Consider the following 16,184-nt stretch of genomic DNA (forward strand, 5'->3'; position numbering starts at 1 on the left):
TTAAACCCGAAACATAAGTGTGCCTGAATGTCAAATACAAACGGATGAAAATTCAGCACCTTGGTTTGGAAGGTTGGGAATTTCGGAGGGATGCTGTTCAAGGCCGCCACCATGTCCGTTATCATATGTGACTAAATCACAACTGACAACGTTGGCTGAATTTCAGGTGCCTCAAAATCCATTTTCGTGTTTGGCAAATGAAAATTTGTGCTAAAAATTTGACTTAACAACCACAATCGAGATGAGAATTCCCATTGTTAAACGAGGCAGGGAGCCATTGTCTGGTTTTGAGATTTTTGCTGTTTTATTAATTGGATTTTTGTTGTTTTATTAATTGGACTGGTTGAATCAGGCAGTCGTTAAAGCAAGTTCAGCTTCCCTTGTGCTTGTGGCTCATCGTAAGACAGCCAGAAAGTTCGTAAATGGGGATTACAGGATCCCGAGATCCTGCAAGTGTCACAGATTTGTGCCAGTTGACAAAACACCTGGATTTTGATTATGTGACAGGGTGGGTGGGTGAGACCCAATATTTCAAAACAAATTGTCATAAGTCAAGGACCAACTGTTCTCTTATTTTAGACAATAAACTTCCCACTTTTTTCTGGGTAAAAAAACACAGTGCCATCAGTGTCTCAAAGTACAAAGTATATTATAATAATTATAATAATAATAATAATAAAAAAGAATTTCTGGTTAATTCATTCGCAGCAAATTCCGTAAATGCGTTAGCTGCGTGTTTTCCAATTCCACAACTTCTCCGAGCGATGGACTTTCAACTCCCAGAATGCCTGGATGGGGCATTCTGGGAATCAAAGTCCATCCCTTTCATTAAAAAAAAAAAATCGGAGAGGTTTTGGAAAACACCGCTCAGCAAAGCAGCACCATGGGACCAACAAGCAGGCGTGTTCTGAGTTCGAGAGGCGGTTCCAGGTCGTTAGCCAAATGGAGAAGGAGCAATTTTGGAGTCCTCGCCTAGGAGACCGAATCAAAACTTCTGTTTTCTTTCTTCCCCAGCGCTGAAAAATAAACCCGTGTGTCCGTCTACTGCTCAGCAGGAATTCCTGCCGGCCGTCTCCTCCGCGCCCAAGAGAAGCCAGTCCATTCCACCCAGGTGTTTTGGCCAGGCCTTTCCAGTTCCTTTGGTGGGCCTCTCCCTCCTCCCTACCCCCAGGCCCTGCCCCACTTCACACCCACACTTTCTCCCCAGCCGCATCAAGGTCCCGCGAGCAGCCGCCACAGCACCCCACACTTTGGTAGCGGCTGGCGGGCAGGTTCTTGTAGATGGCTTTGCTGTAGGGCACCAGGCAGTAGCCGAGCTGCAGGCGGCGCGCCAGGCGGCAGTAGGCGGCCAGGGCCAGGACCAAGAGGGGCACCAGCAGGGTGAAGCCCACCACCAAGAGGCCCACGGCGGCGGCATCGGGCAAATGGTTGGTGCAGTAATGCTCCTGGGCGTTCAGGAACTGCAGAGAGAAAAAGGGGAAAGGGGGCTGTTAGGAATCTCCCCACAAATTGGCCTCTGGCGTACACATACGTGCCAAGGGAGAGGGCTGCCTGGGGCGCAAATGCACACGGATGGGTCTCCTTCATGGCTCAGAAGCCCCCTCCCCCCCGCAGCTCTTTTAGCAGCTATTTCAGGTGATAGAAACATAGAAGACTGACGGCAGAAAAAGCCCCCCTGGTCCACCTAGTCTGCCCTTATACTATTTCCTGTATTTTATCTTAGGGTGGATCTATGTTTATCCCAGGCATGTTTTAATTCAGTTACTGTGGATTTACCAACCACGTCTGCTGGAAGTTTGTTCCAAGCATCTACTACTCTTTCAGTCAAATAATATTTTCTCATGTTGCTTTTGATCTTTCCCCCAACTAACTTCAGATTGTGTCCCCTTGTTCTTGTGTTCACTTTCCTATTAAAAACACTTCCCTCCTGGACCTTATTTAACCCTTGAACATATTTAAATGTTTGATCATGTCCCCCCTTTTCCTTCTGTCCTCCAGACTCTACAGATTGAGTTCATTAAGTCTTTCCTGATATGTGTTATGCTTAAGACCTTCCACCGTTCTTGTAGCCCGTCTTTGGACCCGTTCAATTTTGTCCATATCTTTTTGTAGGTGAGGTCTCCAGAACTGAACACAGTATTATTCCAAATGGGGTCTCACCAGCGCTCTATATAAGGGGATCACAATCTCCCTCTTCCTGCTTGTTATACCTCTAGCTATGCAGCCAAGCATCCTACTTGCTTTTCCTACCGCCCGACCACTCTGTTCACCCATTTTGAGACTGTCAGAAATCACTACCCCTAAATCCTTCTCTTCTGAAGTTTTTGCTAACACAGAACTGCCAATGCAATACTCAGATTGAAGATTCCTTTTCCCCAAGTGCATTATTTTACATTTGGAAACATTAAACTGCAGTTTCCAGCAATTGCAGTGATAAGCTCAGATGACCGTGAGAGGAGTTGTAGGAGGGGAGGAAGGAGGAAAGAAAATAGAAAAGGAGGGAGAGAAGGAAGGAAGGAAAAGAGAGGAAGATGAGAAGGAAGGGATAGAAAAGGGAGATCGAGAAAGATGGCAAGGGAAAGGGAGGGGTGGCAATAGAATGCAAGAAATGAAGAAAGAAAGGAGTGGAAGGAGAAAAGGAGGAAAGGTTGAATTCTGGGTTTGGAAGAAACCAACGGAAGGGAGAGAGTTCAAAGTATGAAGAAAAGGAAGGGAATGAGAAAAGGCAATGAAGGAGGGGAAAAGGGAGACTGAGAAGGATGGCAAGGGAAAGATAGGGATGGAGGTAGAATAAGAAAAAAGAAAGAAAAAATGAAAGAAAAACGAAACGAAAGAAAAAATACAGGAAGGAAAGAAAGAAAAAGAAAGAAAGGGAAGGAGAAAAAAGAGGGAGGGTTGTATTCTGGGTTTTGAAGGGCTCAAAGAAGGGAGAAAGTTCCAAGTGTGAAGGGAAGGCAAGGGAAATGGCAAGAAAGGAAGGAGTAGGGGAAAGAAAGGAGAGAAGAAGGGAGGGAGATGGAAAAGAGGAAGAAGGGAGGAGGAGGAGGCAGAAGAGCTCCCCTTAAAGGCCATCTCTCCCCCTCCCCTTGGACAGAGCAGCAGGAGGGGGTGGAAGGGCCACGCCAGGGCTATGCCTGGAATGCATCTCCCCACCCCCTTCCTGGATTTTATCGGGCCCCCCAGCCCCCCAGTCTGGGCATCTGGCTTGCTTCACTGGCCAGAGACAGGCCGAAAGGTGGGAGGCCAACTGGTGCAGCTTCCTGCGGCTGGCAGGCCTGGGGGTTTCCTGTTGACTGGCTCCGTGGCTGCGGCCAAGAAGCATCACGGGGCGGTGAGGGGGGAGTCACTCTGGGCCCATCTCCATTTCGGAAGGGTGGTGACCAGCTCCGAAATGGATATTTCCCCCCAATATTTTCTTACATTTAGAGGGGATCCTCCCTCTCATTCCCGCCCCAACCGCAACATTCGATGCCACATTGGTGCCCGACATAAGATTCCGTCACGGCCAAATAAAATACTTGTTTACTTCTTTTTTCGCTAAGCACAACAATCTTCCCTTCTGAATCTCAGCTGGTTTCTAAACGTGGGTCAAAATTAAAATACGGCCCCCCTTCGGATCTCAAAATTCTAGGCAGTCCTCGACTTACAACAGTTTGTTTAGTTACAATGGCAAATTACTAGCTTGTCAAGCGGCAGGGATTCCCTTCACTCACCGTGGCCAGAAAGGTCATAAAACGGGACAAAACTCACTTCCCCGACATCTCATTTATTGACGGAAATGTCAGGGGTCAAGTGTATTTTTGTCAGCTGGGAATTTTGTAAGCTGTCGGGTGTCATACAAATTTAATAAATAAATTTATGATGGTCACAGTGTCCTCGTTGTGGTTAGCTCTGGCCCAGCTCCTGCCCCAAGGACTGTGGATGTGGGGGAGACATCCACATGCTGCAGGCCTGTTTTGCCCCCCCCCGGTGGAATCTGCTGATGAAGGCTCCTCTGACCAAGAAGACATGAGTGACAGGGGAGGAGAGTGGGGCAGACAGCTCAGAAGGAGATCAATTATCTATCTCCTCCTTGGATTCAGAACAAGAGTTAATGATACAGCCACGCATGCGGAGAGCGATGCATAGGCAACAACAACTGAGAGATTATTATCAAAGAAAATGAGGCCACCTGTGGTTGGGTGGGGCTGTGGTCATTAGTGAGTGGGTTTGGCCATTGTGGAGGATTATCTGATCCTTGTGTTTCGTGACTGCTTTGCTGACTTTGACCTTTTGTGTGCTGACTTTTCCCCGCTTTGAAACTAAACCAGAGCCAAGTGTGTTTCACTTTGTGAAAGAAGGACTGTGAATTGCCTCACAGCTGCAAGCTAAGTATCTCAGAACTGTTAAGGGACTTGTACAAATTACCAGTTTGTTTGGAGACGAGGGCTCTTGGCTATACCAAAAGAGGGCTTGGTTTAAGTGAATTTTCATTGTAAAGAACATTGTTTTGAATTTTCAAACGTGTGTGTGTCTGAAATTTGTACCTGTGAATTTTTGGGAGGAGTCTACCAGAGAGCCCGACAGAACAGTCCTTAGGAGTCATACAATCGCCTTTTGCCACCTTCTAACGAGCAAAGTCAACCGGGGGGGGGAGCCAGATTCACTTAACGACGGTGGTACTAATTTAGCAACAGCAGTGATTTGCTTAATGAATGTGGTGAATGGGGCAAAACTCAGTGAACAAATTGCTCACTTAACAACATCAATTCCGGGCTCAGTTGTGGTCATACATTAAGGACTACCTGTATAGGGGTGTCCAACCTTGATCACTTTAAGACTCATGGACTTCAACTCCCAGAATTCCCCCAGAGAGCTCTTTTACTTTTCCACTTTGCTGAAGTCAAGATATATTACACTCACTGCATACCCACCATCTATGGAGGAAGTTGCCCTTTGTGGCTGGCTGGGGAATTCTGGGAGTTGAAGTCCACGAGACTTCAAGTGGCCAAATTTGGAGATCCCTGATTTAAGACTTGTGGACTTCAACTCCCAGACCAGCTTTTTTTTACACCACTTTGCTGAAGTCAAGATATATTACACTCAATGCATACCCACCATCTATGGAAGAAGTTACCTTATGTGGCTGCCTGGGGAATTCTGGGAGTTGAAGTCCACAGGTTTTAAAAAGACCAAGGTTGTATACCCCATAACTAACATTTCGCATTGAATTAGCCTTGCAAAACACTGCATTATGGGTGAAAATCGAGGGAACACTGTAAATCTAAATGCTAAATTTCCACTAGGGTTTCTCCAGAACCTGTTAGATTTCACTCCTGGCTCCACTGACTAACACATGACTCTGGGTTGTTCGTATTCTCACATGCCCCATTCCTGAGCATCCCACCACCACAACTGTGGGAGGTGGGTGGGATTGGAGATTAGAGCAGTCAAGAAGCCAAGTCTGCTAATAAACAGATGCTTAATTTATTACAGAGGGTCTTGCAATGCCAGAGAAGGTGTTTGACCCACTCCCCCCCAAAAAAGGTGGGGGGGCTAAGCCCACACGTTGCATTCCACCCAGAGGGGGATGTACAACAGCTCCGCCCCCACCTCCCAGATCTCTGTTCTCAGGAACCCAGGCTATAGACTTAATCTCAAAACATTTGACTCTACCCACACTCTCAAAGCTCAGGTGGGGGGGGGGGCGGTGGAGACCACCCTGCAGTTGCCACATCAACCTTGGAGGGGGCATTGGTGATGGGGGGGAGCAGGACTCCTGTGGCTGCAGAGATGGGTGGATAAGTTGGCTTGGAGGGGGGGGGGGGCTGGGAGGCCAACCGAATTCCAGGGTCGGGCCTGGTTTGAAAACCTGGATTCGATCTTGCAAAAAAAAATCTCCCAGAATCTTTTGCTGGGGGGAAAAAAAAGCCCAACAAGCCCTTAAAGCCGCCATGTTTGCTTAATGCTGCCGGACATGGAGCATGTGAAAAGTACCTTAGGTTCATCCTGCTACCACCCCGCTTTTAAAGTCTTTTTTAAAGAAGAGATTCCGAAAACCATCTTGTCTGAAATGGTATCAGGGACTCATGCTTTGGCAGGGGGTTGGATTAGATGACCTCCGAGATCCCATAATAATAATAACAATAAGAACAACATAGTCGGAAGAGACCTTGGAGGTCTTCTAGTCCAACCCCCTGCTTAGACAGGAAACCCTACACTACTTCAGAGAGATGGATATCCAACATCTCCTTAAAAACCTCCAGTGTTGGAGCATTCACAACTTCTGGAGGCAAGTAGTTCCACTGGTTAATTGTTCTGACTGCAAGAAATTCCTCCTTCAGTTGCTTCTCTCCTTTTTCAGCTTCTACCCATGGCTTAAACATAGAAACATAGAAGATTGACGGCAGAAAAAGACCTCCTGGTCCATCTAGTCTGCCCTTAGACTATTTCCTGTATTTTATCTTAGGATGGATCTATGTTTATCCCAGGCACGTTTACATTCAGTTTTTATTTTATTTATTTTATTTATTTATTTTATTATTTAGATTTGTATGCCGCCCCTCTCCGCGGACTCGGGGCGGCTCACAACAAGGCATAAACAAATCGTAACAAATCCAAATAAATTTAAATATTTAAAAAAGTTTAAAAGAGAACCCCAATATACTAACAAACACACACACAAGCATACCATACATAAATTATACATGCCCGGGGGAGATGTTTCAGTTCCCCCATGCCTGACGGCAAAGGTGGGTTTTAAGGAGTTTACGGAAGGCAGGGAGAGTAGGGGCAGTTCTAATCTCCGGGGGGAGTTGGTTCCAGAGAGTCGGGGCCGCCACAGAGAAGTTACTGTGGGTTGACCAACCACGTCTGCTGGAAGTTTGTTCCAAGCATCTACTCTTTCAGTCAAATAATATTTTCTCCCGTTGCTTCTGATCTTTCCCCCAACTCACCTCAGATTGTGTTCACTTTCCTATTAAAAACACTTCCCTCCTGGACCTTATTTAACCCTTTAATATATTTAAATGTTTCGATCACGTCCCTCCTTTCCCTTCTGTCCTCCAGACTCTACAGATTGAGTTCATTAAGTCTTTCCTGATACGTTTTATGCTTAAGACCTTCCCCCATTTTGGACCCATTCAATTTTGCTTCTTATTCATTTATTTATTTATTAAATTTGTACGCCGCCCCTCTCCGTACACGTTCTACCTTCAGGTGTTTTGGAGCTTGACTGCCTCTTCTTTGTGGCAACCCCTGAGATACTGGAAGGCTGCTATCCTGTCTCCCCCGGTCCTTCTTTTCATTCAACTAGACATAAACCCAGTTCCTGCAACCGTTCTTCATAGGTTTTAGCCTCCAGTCCCCTAATCATCTTTGTTTCTCTTCTCTGGACTCTTTCTAGAGTCTCCACATTCTTTTTGCATCGTGGTGAACAGCTATTCTTCCCGGCTTGCCTTCCTTCGGGCATTGTGAATATTGTTGGAGGTCTCTTAAGATTAGTCCTGACAGCCATTTATCTGAATCGGTGTAGGATCTCCCACTTGAACAGGGGGTTGGGCTAGATGACCTCTCGAAGGCCCCTTCCCAGCTCTTGTTATTCTGTTGTTCAAAAAAGTCCACCCTGGGCTTCATTTATCTGACACATCGTGCAGGAAAAAACTTCCCCTGTACTGAGGCCTCAACTCTCTCTTTCTGTTGACACACGAAGATGCTCTCTCACACATCCCCCTGTGCCTCAGTTTCCCCCACCAGGGAAGCGGGTTTTTACAAACAGTGGGGGTGGCATGGAGCGGATGCTTTTGCAAATGAATTTTATCGATTCCGTTGATTGATTCACTCAATCAATTGATTGATGCGCAGTGGTTAGAGACAGCAACACTGCAGGCTACTTCAGCTAACTGCTAGCTGTAGTTCAGCAGTTTAAATCTCACCACCGGCTCAGCCTCCCGTCCTTCCGAGGTGGGTCAAATGAGGACCCAGATTGTTTGGGGGGCAAATAGGCTGATTCTGTAAACTGCTTAGAGAGGGCTGCTATTGCTATAATATATTTGCCACCTAGCCGATATTCCACTCTATTTAAACCCAAGTGTTGAATTTGAGCCATAGGCAGTTGCCATCCTGACACCCAAACCATGATTGGTGGCTAGGGTGTTTTGAGCATTTTATTTAATTTTATTTATTTTTATTTATTTATTTATTTTGTCCAATACACAATACATATTGAAGAGGATAGACATGAAGTATTATATATAAAGAAAAGATATAAAAGTAGAGAAGATATATGAAAGGAAGAAAAGATATATGATATATGAGCTAAGGAGAGACAATTGGACAGGGGACGAAAGGCAGGCTAGTGCACTTACGCACGCCCCTTACTGACCTCTTAGGAACCTGGAGAGGTCAATCGTGGAGAGTCTAAGGGAGAAATGTTGGGGGTTAGGGGTTGACACTACTGAGTCCGGTAATGACTTCCACGCTTCGACAACTTGGTTGCTAAAGTCATATTTTTTACAGTCAAGCTTAAGCATGAGTAGCACTGTGCAGGGAACCGGGGAGACACCCCCCCCCAAGAGTTCAAGCCAACTTTGGGGGTGGGGGGCATCCGCAGGATGTAGGAAATTCTGCCCCCCTTCCTTACCAAAACCTTTTAACTGAGGATCCTTTGAGCCCAGATGTTTATATTTCTTTGAAGGATTCGATTACGCTATTTTTAATTTTTTTATTTTCTTGATAGCATTTAGCAATAGCATTTAGATTTATATACTGCTTCATGATGCTTTGACAGCCCTCTCTAAGCGGTTTACAGAATCAACCTCTTGCCCCCCCCAACAATCTGGGTCCACATTTGACCCACCTAGGAAGGATGGAAGGCTGAGTCGACTTGGAGGCAGTGGTGAGATTTGAACTGCCGAACTTACAGGTAGCGGTTAGCTGAAGTAGCCCGCAGTGCTGCACTCTAACCACTGTGACACCCCATAGAGGGATAGATACATAGAAAGAGAAAGAAGGAAAGAAAGAAAGAGAGAGAGAGAAGGAAAAAAGAAAGAATAAAGAAAGAACAAAAGAGAGATACAGATAGATAGATAGATAGATAGATAGATAGATAGATAGATAGATAGATAGATAGATGGAAGGATAGATAGATGATAGATAGATAGATAGATAGATGGAAGGATAGATAGATGATAGATAGATAGATAGATAGATAGATGGAAGGATAGATAGATGATAGATAGATGATAGATAGATAGATAGATGGAAGGATAGATAGATGATAGATAGATAGATAGATAGATAGATAGATAGATAGATAGATAGATAGATAGATAGATGGAAGGATAGATAGATAGATGGAAGTAGCTTGCAGTGCTGCACTCTAACCACTACGCCACCCTGTCTCTCTCTCTCTCTCTCTCACACACACACACAAAACACATTTGTAGTGTAGGGTTTCCTGTCCAAAAAGGGGTTTGTCTAGACCTCCAAGGTCCCTTCCAACTCTGCTATGTTGACCGCTCCTTCATTGTACCAAAATGAGATTTTCTCTTTCTCTCTCTCTCTCTCTTTCACACACACACACACACACACACACACACACACACACACTGTTGGCCACATTAGTGCTCCTTTTTGGACTCAATTTTCACGCCGGGCCCCTTTTAAGAGAAGACATCAAAGCCTCCGCCTGCCCTTTTCAAGCCCCCTTCCCCCCACCCATTACCCCAAAGCTGGGGAGAGCTGGGCATTCCCTACCCCCCACCCCCCCACTGACAATGGCTGCCCAAACTTAAGGATGCCTGCTTTATTTCTTTTTTTAAAACAAGATTTTAAACTAGCACGCTGAAAATTAGAACTACTCTAATTGGCCTGACTTGGATCCTGGAGGAGGAGGAGGAGGAGGGGAGCCGGGTTAATCTACCCTCACCCCAAACGGGGAGGAATCTGCAAGCACCTCTCTTTTTTTTTCATCCCTCGGATTTTAATTCCAAGGCAGAAAAAAAAAATTCCACAATTCGAGAAAATGAGTTTCCAGTCCTCCCTTCTATGACTCCTGAATTTGTTTCAATTTTTATCCTTGAAAGGATGCTGTAAGGCATTGCACACCAGAACTATTAGACAAAAGGAAAGTTTTTTTTCCTCTGTTCAACAACAAATTCCCATAATTTGTCCAACTCTTAAGTAGAAAAACAATTTTTCTACTCATCTTTCCTATAACTTACCATATTTTTTTGGCGTATAAGATGCACCTTAGTTTTTGGGGAGGAAAATAGGGGAAAGTATCTGCTTACCAGGTAATTTATCTGGCTAATGTCCTTAGTCTGGTCAGCTTCAGCACATTATTTTATCCCCTGGTTAGGGCTTTAAAAAAACTGTATTTGGAGAGAGTAACAATGAAAGAGCTTGCAAGCTACTAAGAGCTGGGAACATCGTTAGCACCTGGAAAGAATCTGTCTGAGCATGTAGAGCAATGGAAAAAACTCTGCAAAGACTTAGGGATGGAAAAACATCCTTCGCAGAGTAACAATGAAAGAGCTTGCAAGTGGGCAAGAGCTGGGAACATAGTTAGCATCTGGTTAGGGCTGGAAAAAACCTATTTGGAGCAAGATAGAGCAATGAAAAAAAAAACCTGCAAAAACTTAGGACTTGGAAAACATTCTTTGCAGAGAGTAACAATGAAAGAGCCTGCAAGTAAGAGCTGGGAAAATTGTTAGCAGCTAGTTAGGGCTTGGGGGGGGGGGGAAGCTTTGAAAAAAGCTACATTCAGAGTATAAAACAGACCCTAATTATCAGCCTCCTTTAAGGGAGGGAAGTGCATCTTATACTCTGAAAAATACGGTACCTCCTTTTCTACTCAGGACTATAACTTTGTTGCTTGTAGTAGCTTTATGATTTATATTGCTTTATTTAGCTTCCAAGGACTATAGGATTTATGCGGGTGGCTTATTTAGTAGCCTATGACTACCACTAAGTGTGGGGCATCTTAGAATTTATGATGAATGTGTTTTTAGGATGACTATGATCACAATTTATTATGTATAGCTTTTATGTACACTGAGCGCTTATGCACTGGAGACAAATTCCTTGCGTGTCCATTCACCACGGCTTGGCCAATAAAGAATTCTATTCCACCCCATCTATTCTACCCTCCACTCTATTCTATCCTATCATATCCCCTATTCTATTCTATTCTATTCTATTCCATTCCATTCCATTCCATTCTATTCCACTCCATCCATTCCATTCCGCTCCAGTCCAGTCCTATTCTATTCTTATTCTATTTTATATTGTTCTCTTTTATTATTATTTTTTATTTTATTCCATTCTAAGATTGCTGAAGATCTGGAGCAGCGACTGCATGCCAGAATCAAAATAAGACAAGATCCTCCCCGAGTCTATGGAGAACAGTGGCATAGAAATCCAAACAAACAAGAGTTGGAAGGGACCTTAGAGGTCTTCTAGACTAGCCACCCTGCTCAGGCAGGAGGCCCTACATCATTTCAGAAAAGTGACTGCCTACATTAGAGGCCAGAGATTCTTTAAACCTCCGGTGTTGGAGAAACCCACAACTTCTCGTGGCAAGCTGTTCCAATGGTTAATTGTCCTCATTGTTAGGACGTTTTTTCCTTAATTCCAGGTGGCTTCTCTCCTTGGTTAGTTTCCAATCCTTTTTGCCCTGCCTTCAGGGAATTTCGGAGAATAGGTGGACCCCCTCTTCTTCTTCAGGGCAGCCCCTCAAACACTGCAATGCCACTATCACGTCCCTCCCTCCAAGTCCTTTTTTCCCCTCTAGAACGGACCAAAGTCAAATCCTGAAACCTGGTTTTACTCCCCAGGCCTTTTAAATCCTCTTAAAGTTCTTCTCCGCACTTTTCCCCAAAGTTTCTAACAACTTTTTTTTTGGGGGGGGGGGGCGTCGGAATACCGATTCAGACCCTGGAGCAATGGTACCTCCGGGTCCACGTGCGCAGGGGTGGGTGGGTTTGTAATTCTGTAGCCTCTCTCTCCAAAACTTTTTGGATGGGGTTTTTCCAAGCACAGGACCACCCCCGCCCCCAAACCCCTTTCCCCTAATTTAACCCACCCCACCCTACCCTGAAAAGCACAGCCGACCCTTCCCCACTGGAGCTGCACTTTTGCAAGGAGGCGGGGGAAGAGGGCATCTCCCGCCTCCAGGGTTCCTCGCCCCCTACCCAAATTTGGTGCTTTTTCCGATGTACACTTGGTGCTTTCCCGACCTACCTTTGCCCCCCCTCCCTCCCACTTTTGCCCCCCTCCTCGCCCCCCATCCCCCAGGACCACTGACCTTAGAGTGGCAGAGAAACCCGAAGCCCAAAAGGACCCCGGCCGGCAGCAGAATCGACCCGAAGACGATTCCGGCCAGGAGGAGGTTGAGCGCACCGACCAGGAGGTTTTGCAAAGTGACCAGCACGGCGCAAGCCCAGCAATCCAGGGACCCCCGGAGTTCCAGAGCCCCCTCCCCGGCATAAGGAGGGGGTGTCAGCGGCGAAGTCCCAGCAGGGACCCCCTCGCACTCCAGGGACCCCGGCCCAGGTTTGGGAGAACTAAAGTCTAAGCTCATCCTTGGCGGTGGTTCCTCTACTCTGATGGGCTGGGCTTGGCATGGAGAGGGGTTTATAGGCGCCCCTCCTTCTTCTCCCCCCCCCCGGATAAGCTAGGAATGCACGCACACACGTACACACACATACACACACTCCTGAGGGTCAGGACGCCCCCACCCCCAAACAGGGGAAGGGCCTTGCCCTCCCCTCTGAATTCCAGAGATGCTTCCAACGACCACCCCCCCTCCTCACCTCTGCCTCCCCCCACCTACCCACAAATGGCACAGAACCCACTTTTGGGGCACCACCAGACCAAATGTTGATTTTAGGATGGGTGGGTTGAAAGACAACCCACCACCAGTTTTTTGAAAAAGTCTTGGGGGGGGGGGAGAGCCCATCCGGAGAGGCCTCCCCCTCGTAAGATGCCCTTTAAATTTTGGGGGTGCCTGACATTTAAGGGGCACCTTTGCATTTACGATGCCTTGGGGGTTATTAGGGGAGAACAGGCAGGGGTCTTCAAGTCCACCCAGGCCAGTATCCAAGAAACATTCCCCCACTACATTGGGAAATCCAATATATTTTCCAGATTTTATTTATTTCTATGCAGCCTTAACATAGGGGGAAAAAACTCAATTTCCCCCCGAGAAGACCCCGTTTGCAACCCCGCCCCCTTAAACAATGGGGATAGGATCCCCCATATGCCAACAAAGAGGAGTGGAGGGGGTGGGAAGGAAAAAAACACCCAGGTCGGTTTTATTTTAATCTCTGTGAGTTAATTTAATTTTTTTTTTTTTTTACATTTACAAAATAAGATTTGCTTTCTTCTCGTCCCCTACAGTACATTAAAGAATCGGTTTGTGTCTGTGTGTCTGTGTTTTCCATTAAAAAAAGAAAAAGAAAAAAGTTAACTTGAGATCTTCATCTGCTTTAATTACAGTGATGTTCCGGGAAAGGGAATTTGGGGTTTTATTTTTTTTCAAAAAAGTGCAGGTTTCGGAAGAAAGGTTATTATTATTATTATTATTTTTACAGTGTCGGATGGGATGGATGAGGATTCTGTTCAGGAGGAAATCTTCAAAATGTTAATGAGAATCCATCTTTTATTTTCTCACCCCTTGCCCGCCTCCCACCCCACAATTCCCGCCCCCAACACCCTCCCACCCGTGAGAAAACAGCATTTACGTCCAGGAAACGCCCGACGAAAAATAAAACTTTCAGAAACGGCATTAACAATTCCAGAGAGAAACTCAAAAAGGACCGACAGAGAGAGAGAGAGAGAGAAATGTGTCTTTTTAAAAATAAAAACAACAACACCCAAACAAATACAACATTTTTTAAAAAAAAATCCTTAAAAACAAAAACAAAAAAAATCAACAACACCCCATCCCACCCAATAAAGGACCAATAAATAGCGAAATCATTATCAAACCAACAAACAAAAAAAGAAGACATATAAATTAAAAAAAGAGGGAGAACATTTATAAACTGTAAAACAATTCTTGACACGCGGAGGTAAAAAAAAAAAAATTAAAAACCAGAGAGAGAAAAATTACCCCAAATCTCAGACATTCTTAGCTTTTTGTTTGTTTGTTTTCAAATGAACTGGGAGTGAGAACTGTCTAGCTTTAAAAATATATATATATATTAAAAAGAAGATAGGCCAGTGGAATTCAGTAAGGAAAAACACAATTAAATATAATCACATTGATGAAAAGGTGAAATAATTATGGGGAGCTTTAAAAGGACATTGAATTTAAAGAAAGGGTGGTTAGATTGCTGTTAAGTTACACCTAACAATCATTAATAAAAGCTAGGACGAAGTGTTGAGGATAGACACCCCCCCCCTCCAGCCCACCTTGGCCAAATTTTGCCAAAATTTTCTCCCCACCTACTCGTGTCTTTGATTTGGGTCAAGCACCATATCCTTTGTTTTCTGTTTTTGCACAGGGTGATTATATTTTTTCATTATCCGAAGGCGTTTTGTAGTTGAATCCTTCCCACGCCTTACACCGACTGCACTTGTGTCTCTATATATATCTCTATTTTTTGTCCGGTTTTGTGTTTTCGTCTTTAAAAGCAAGTTTCTAATACAAACCTTTTTTTCTCCTTATATTTATATATATATAATATATAAAAGGATGTAAGAAATCAAAATGTCCATCCGAATAATTAAAAAACACACACGCCAATCGCCCCTGGCCCCGCCCAGCCAATATATATATAAATCAATGTACACTCTCTTGCTCCCACCCCCCCAAAAAATCCAGAAATTCACCCCAAGAGAACTGAACCCATAAAAAGTCCTGTGTTAAGAAACCCGTATTAAATTTTTTTGCTTGCTTGCGTTGTTTTTTTTTTCTTTCTGTTTTCCAAACGTGTTTTCTCAAAATTTCCAACCAGAAAAAAAAAATTATGGTAAATTAAAACGAACGATCCATTAAAAAAAGATTAACAAAGAAAACAGCACCCCGGACAGCCCGGTGAAAGTCCCCGACTTGTCTTTTTTCCACAAAATCCACTCGTACGCGAGTGGGCCATAATGCTCATGTGAACAGGTTGCCCTCCCATTTTTTTTGCTTCCGTTCCTCCGAGCCCGCGATGCTGGTCCCGGGATAGGAAGGGGGGGCGCAGGGGGGATTGGCGGGGAAGGCACGCGGAAGTCCAATGCAAACCGGGATCTTGCACAGTTCCCGATTCCCCCCCGCTAGGAACGGAGTCACTCTCATCCTCATCCTTTCGGATCAAACTGTTCTTCACCCCTTTATATATATATATATTTTAAAAAATTCACGATTTATTGATTTATTGTCTTTCTGTTTCTTTCCTTGTCCGCTTTTCATTTTTTTTTCTTTGTAAAAATAAAATAAAATCAGCACCACCCAAGAAAATTAATAACAAATAATATAAGGAGGTCTGTTGTGTTTTGTTTTTCTTTTTTTTTTTTTTGAAGAAAAAAGAAGAATAAATTAAAAATACAGGCTCCGTCTGGGAGTTGGGGTGGGGGGGTAAACAAAGCTTGTGACCGGTTCCATGTCGCACCGGCTTAGGACGGCTTGCGAGGAAGCAACGGAGGGGAAAACCGAGGCTCGGTTTTCGGGGTGGGTGGAGGCAGAGACGGGGGCTACAGCACCTTCTGCCCCAAAACACTCACAGTGGAGTGGGAGAAACGAGCGCGGGAAAGCAAGCCCAGACATCGGTGCCTGGGTGTGATATGGCTCATCTTGAACTCGGCGTCGCGGCCTGTCAAAAAAAACAACAAAAAACAAACTTATTTATTTGAAAACACATCTATGTCGCCAGGCATGGGGAAATTGACATACCCCTAGCCGTTATCATTTATGTATGGTTTGTCTGGATTGTATGGTTGTTTTATAAGAGGTTTTTAAAATTGTTTTTTTTTAAAATTGGATTTGTAGATGTATTGCTTGTTGTGAGCCGCTCCGAGTCCTCGGAGAGGGGTGGCATACAAATCTAATAAATTATTATTATTATTATTATTATTATTATTATTATTATTATTATTATTATTATTATTATTATTATGTCAGTACAACACAGCAAACGAGATCACTATGCTGGATTTCGTATTTCATCCCCAGTCGGGCGCTTCCCAAGCACCTAGGACTGCGTGATGTAGTGGTG

General features: G+C 44.7%; 2 protein-coding genes across 13 annotated transcripts in view; both read right to left on the bottom strand.

Annotated features, from left to right (window-relative positions):
- Positions 1 to 358: 358 nt before the first annotated feature.
- Positions 359 to 12,595, bottom strand: TMEM88 (transmembrane protein 88). Its single transcript, XM_070767039.1, has 2 exons — positions 12,287 to 12,595; positions 359 to 1,460 (listed from the first exon to the last, which is right to left on the bottom strand). Exons 1-2 carry the CDS (start codon positions 12,560 to 12,562, stop codon positions 1,185 to 1,187), a joined length of 552 nt encoding a protein of 183 aa, XP_070623140.1. The 5' UTR covers positions 12,563 to 12,595; the 3' UTR covers positions 359 to 1,184.
- Positions 12,596 to 13,293: 698 nt separating this feature from the next.
- KDM6B (lysine demethylase 6B) overlaps positions 13,294 to 16,184 on the bottom strand; it is a 108,182-nt gene continuing 105,291 nt past the window's right edge. For all 12 annotated transcript variants that reach the window (XM_070727482.1, XM_070727486.1, XM_070727485.1 and 9 more), the window contains one exon: positions 13,294 to 15,782. In XM_070727482.1, the coding sequence (XP_070583583.1) occupies positions 15,759 to 15,782 (24 nt within the window). In that variant the 3' untranslated portion in view covers positions 13,294 to 15,758. The remainder of the gene's footprint in view (positions 15,783 to 16,184) is intronic.

Source organism: Erythrolamprus reginae, chromosome Z, assembly GCF_031021105.1.
Source record: "Erythrolamprus reginae isolate rEryReg1 chromosome Z, rEryReg1.hap1, whole genome shotgun sequence".
NCBI classification, from domain to species: Eukaryota; Metazoa; Chordata; class Lepidosauria; order Squamata; family Dipsadidae; genus Erythrolamprus; species Erythrolamprus reginae.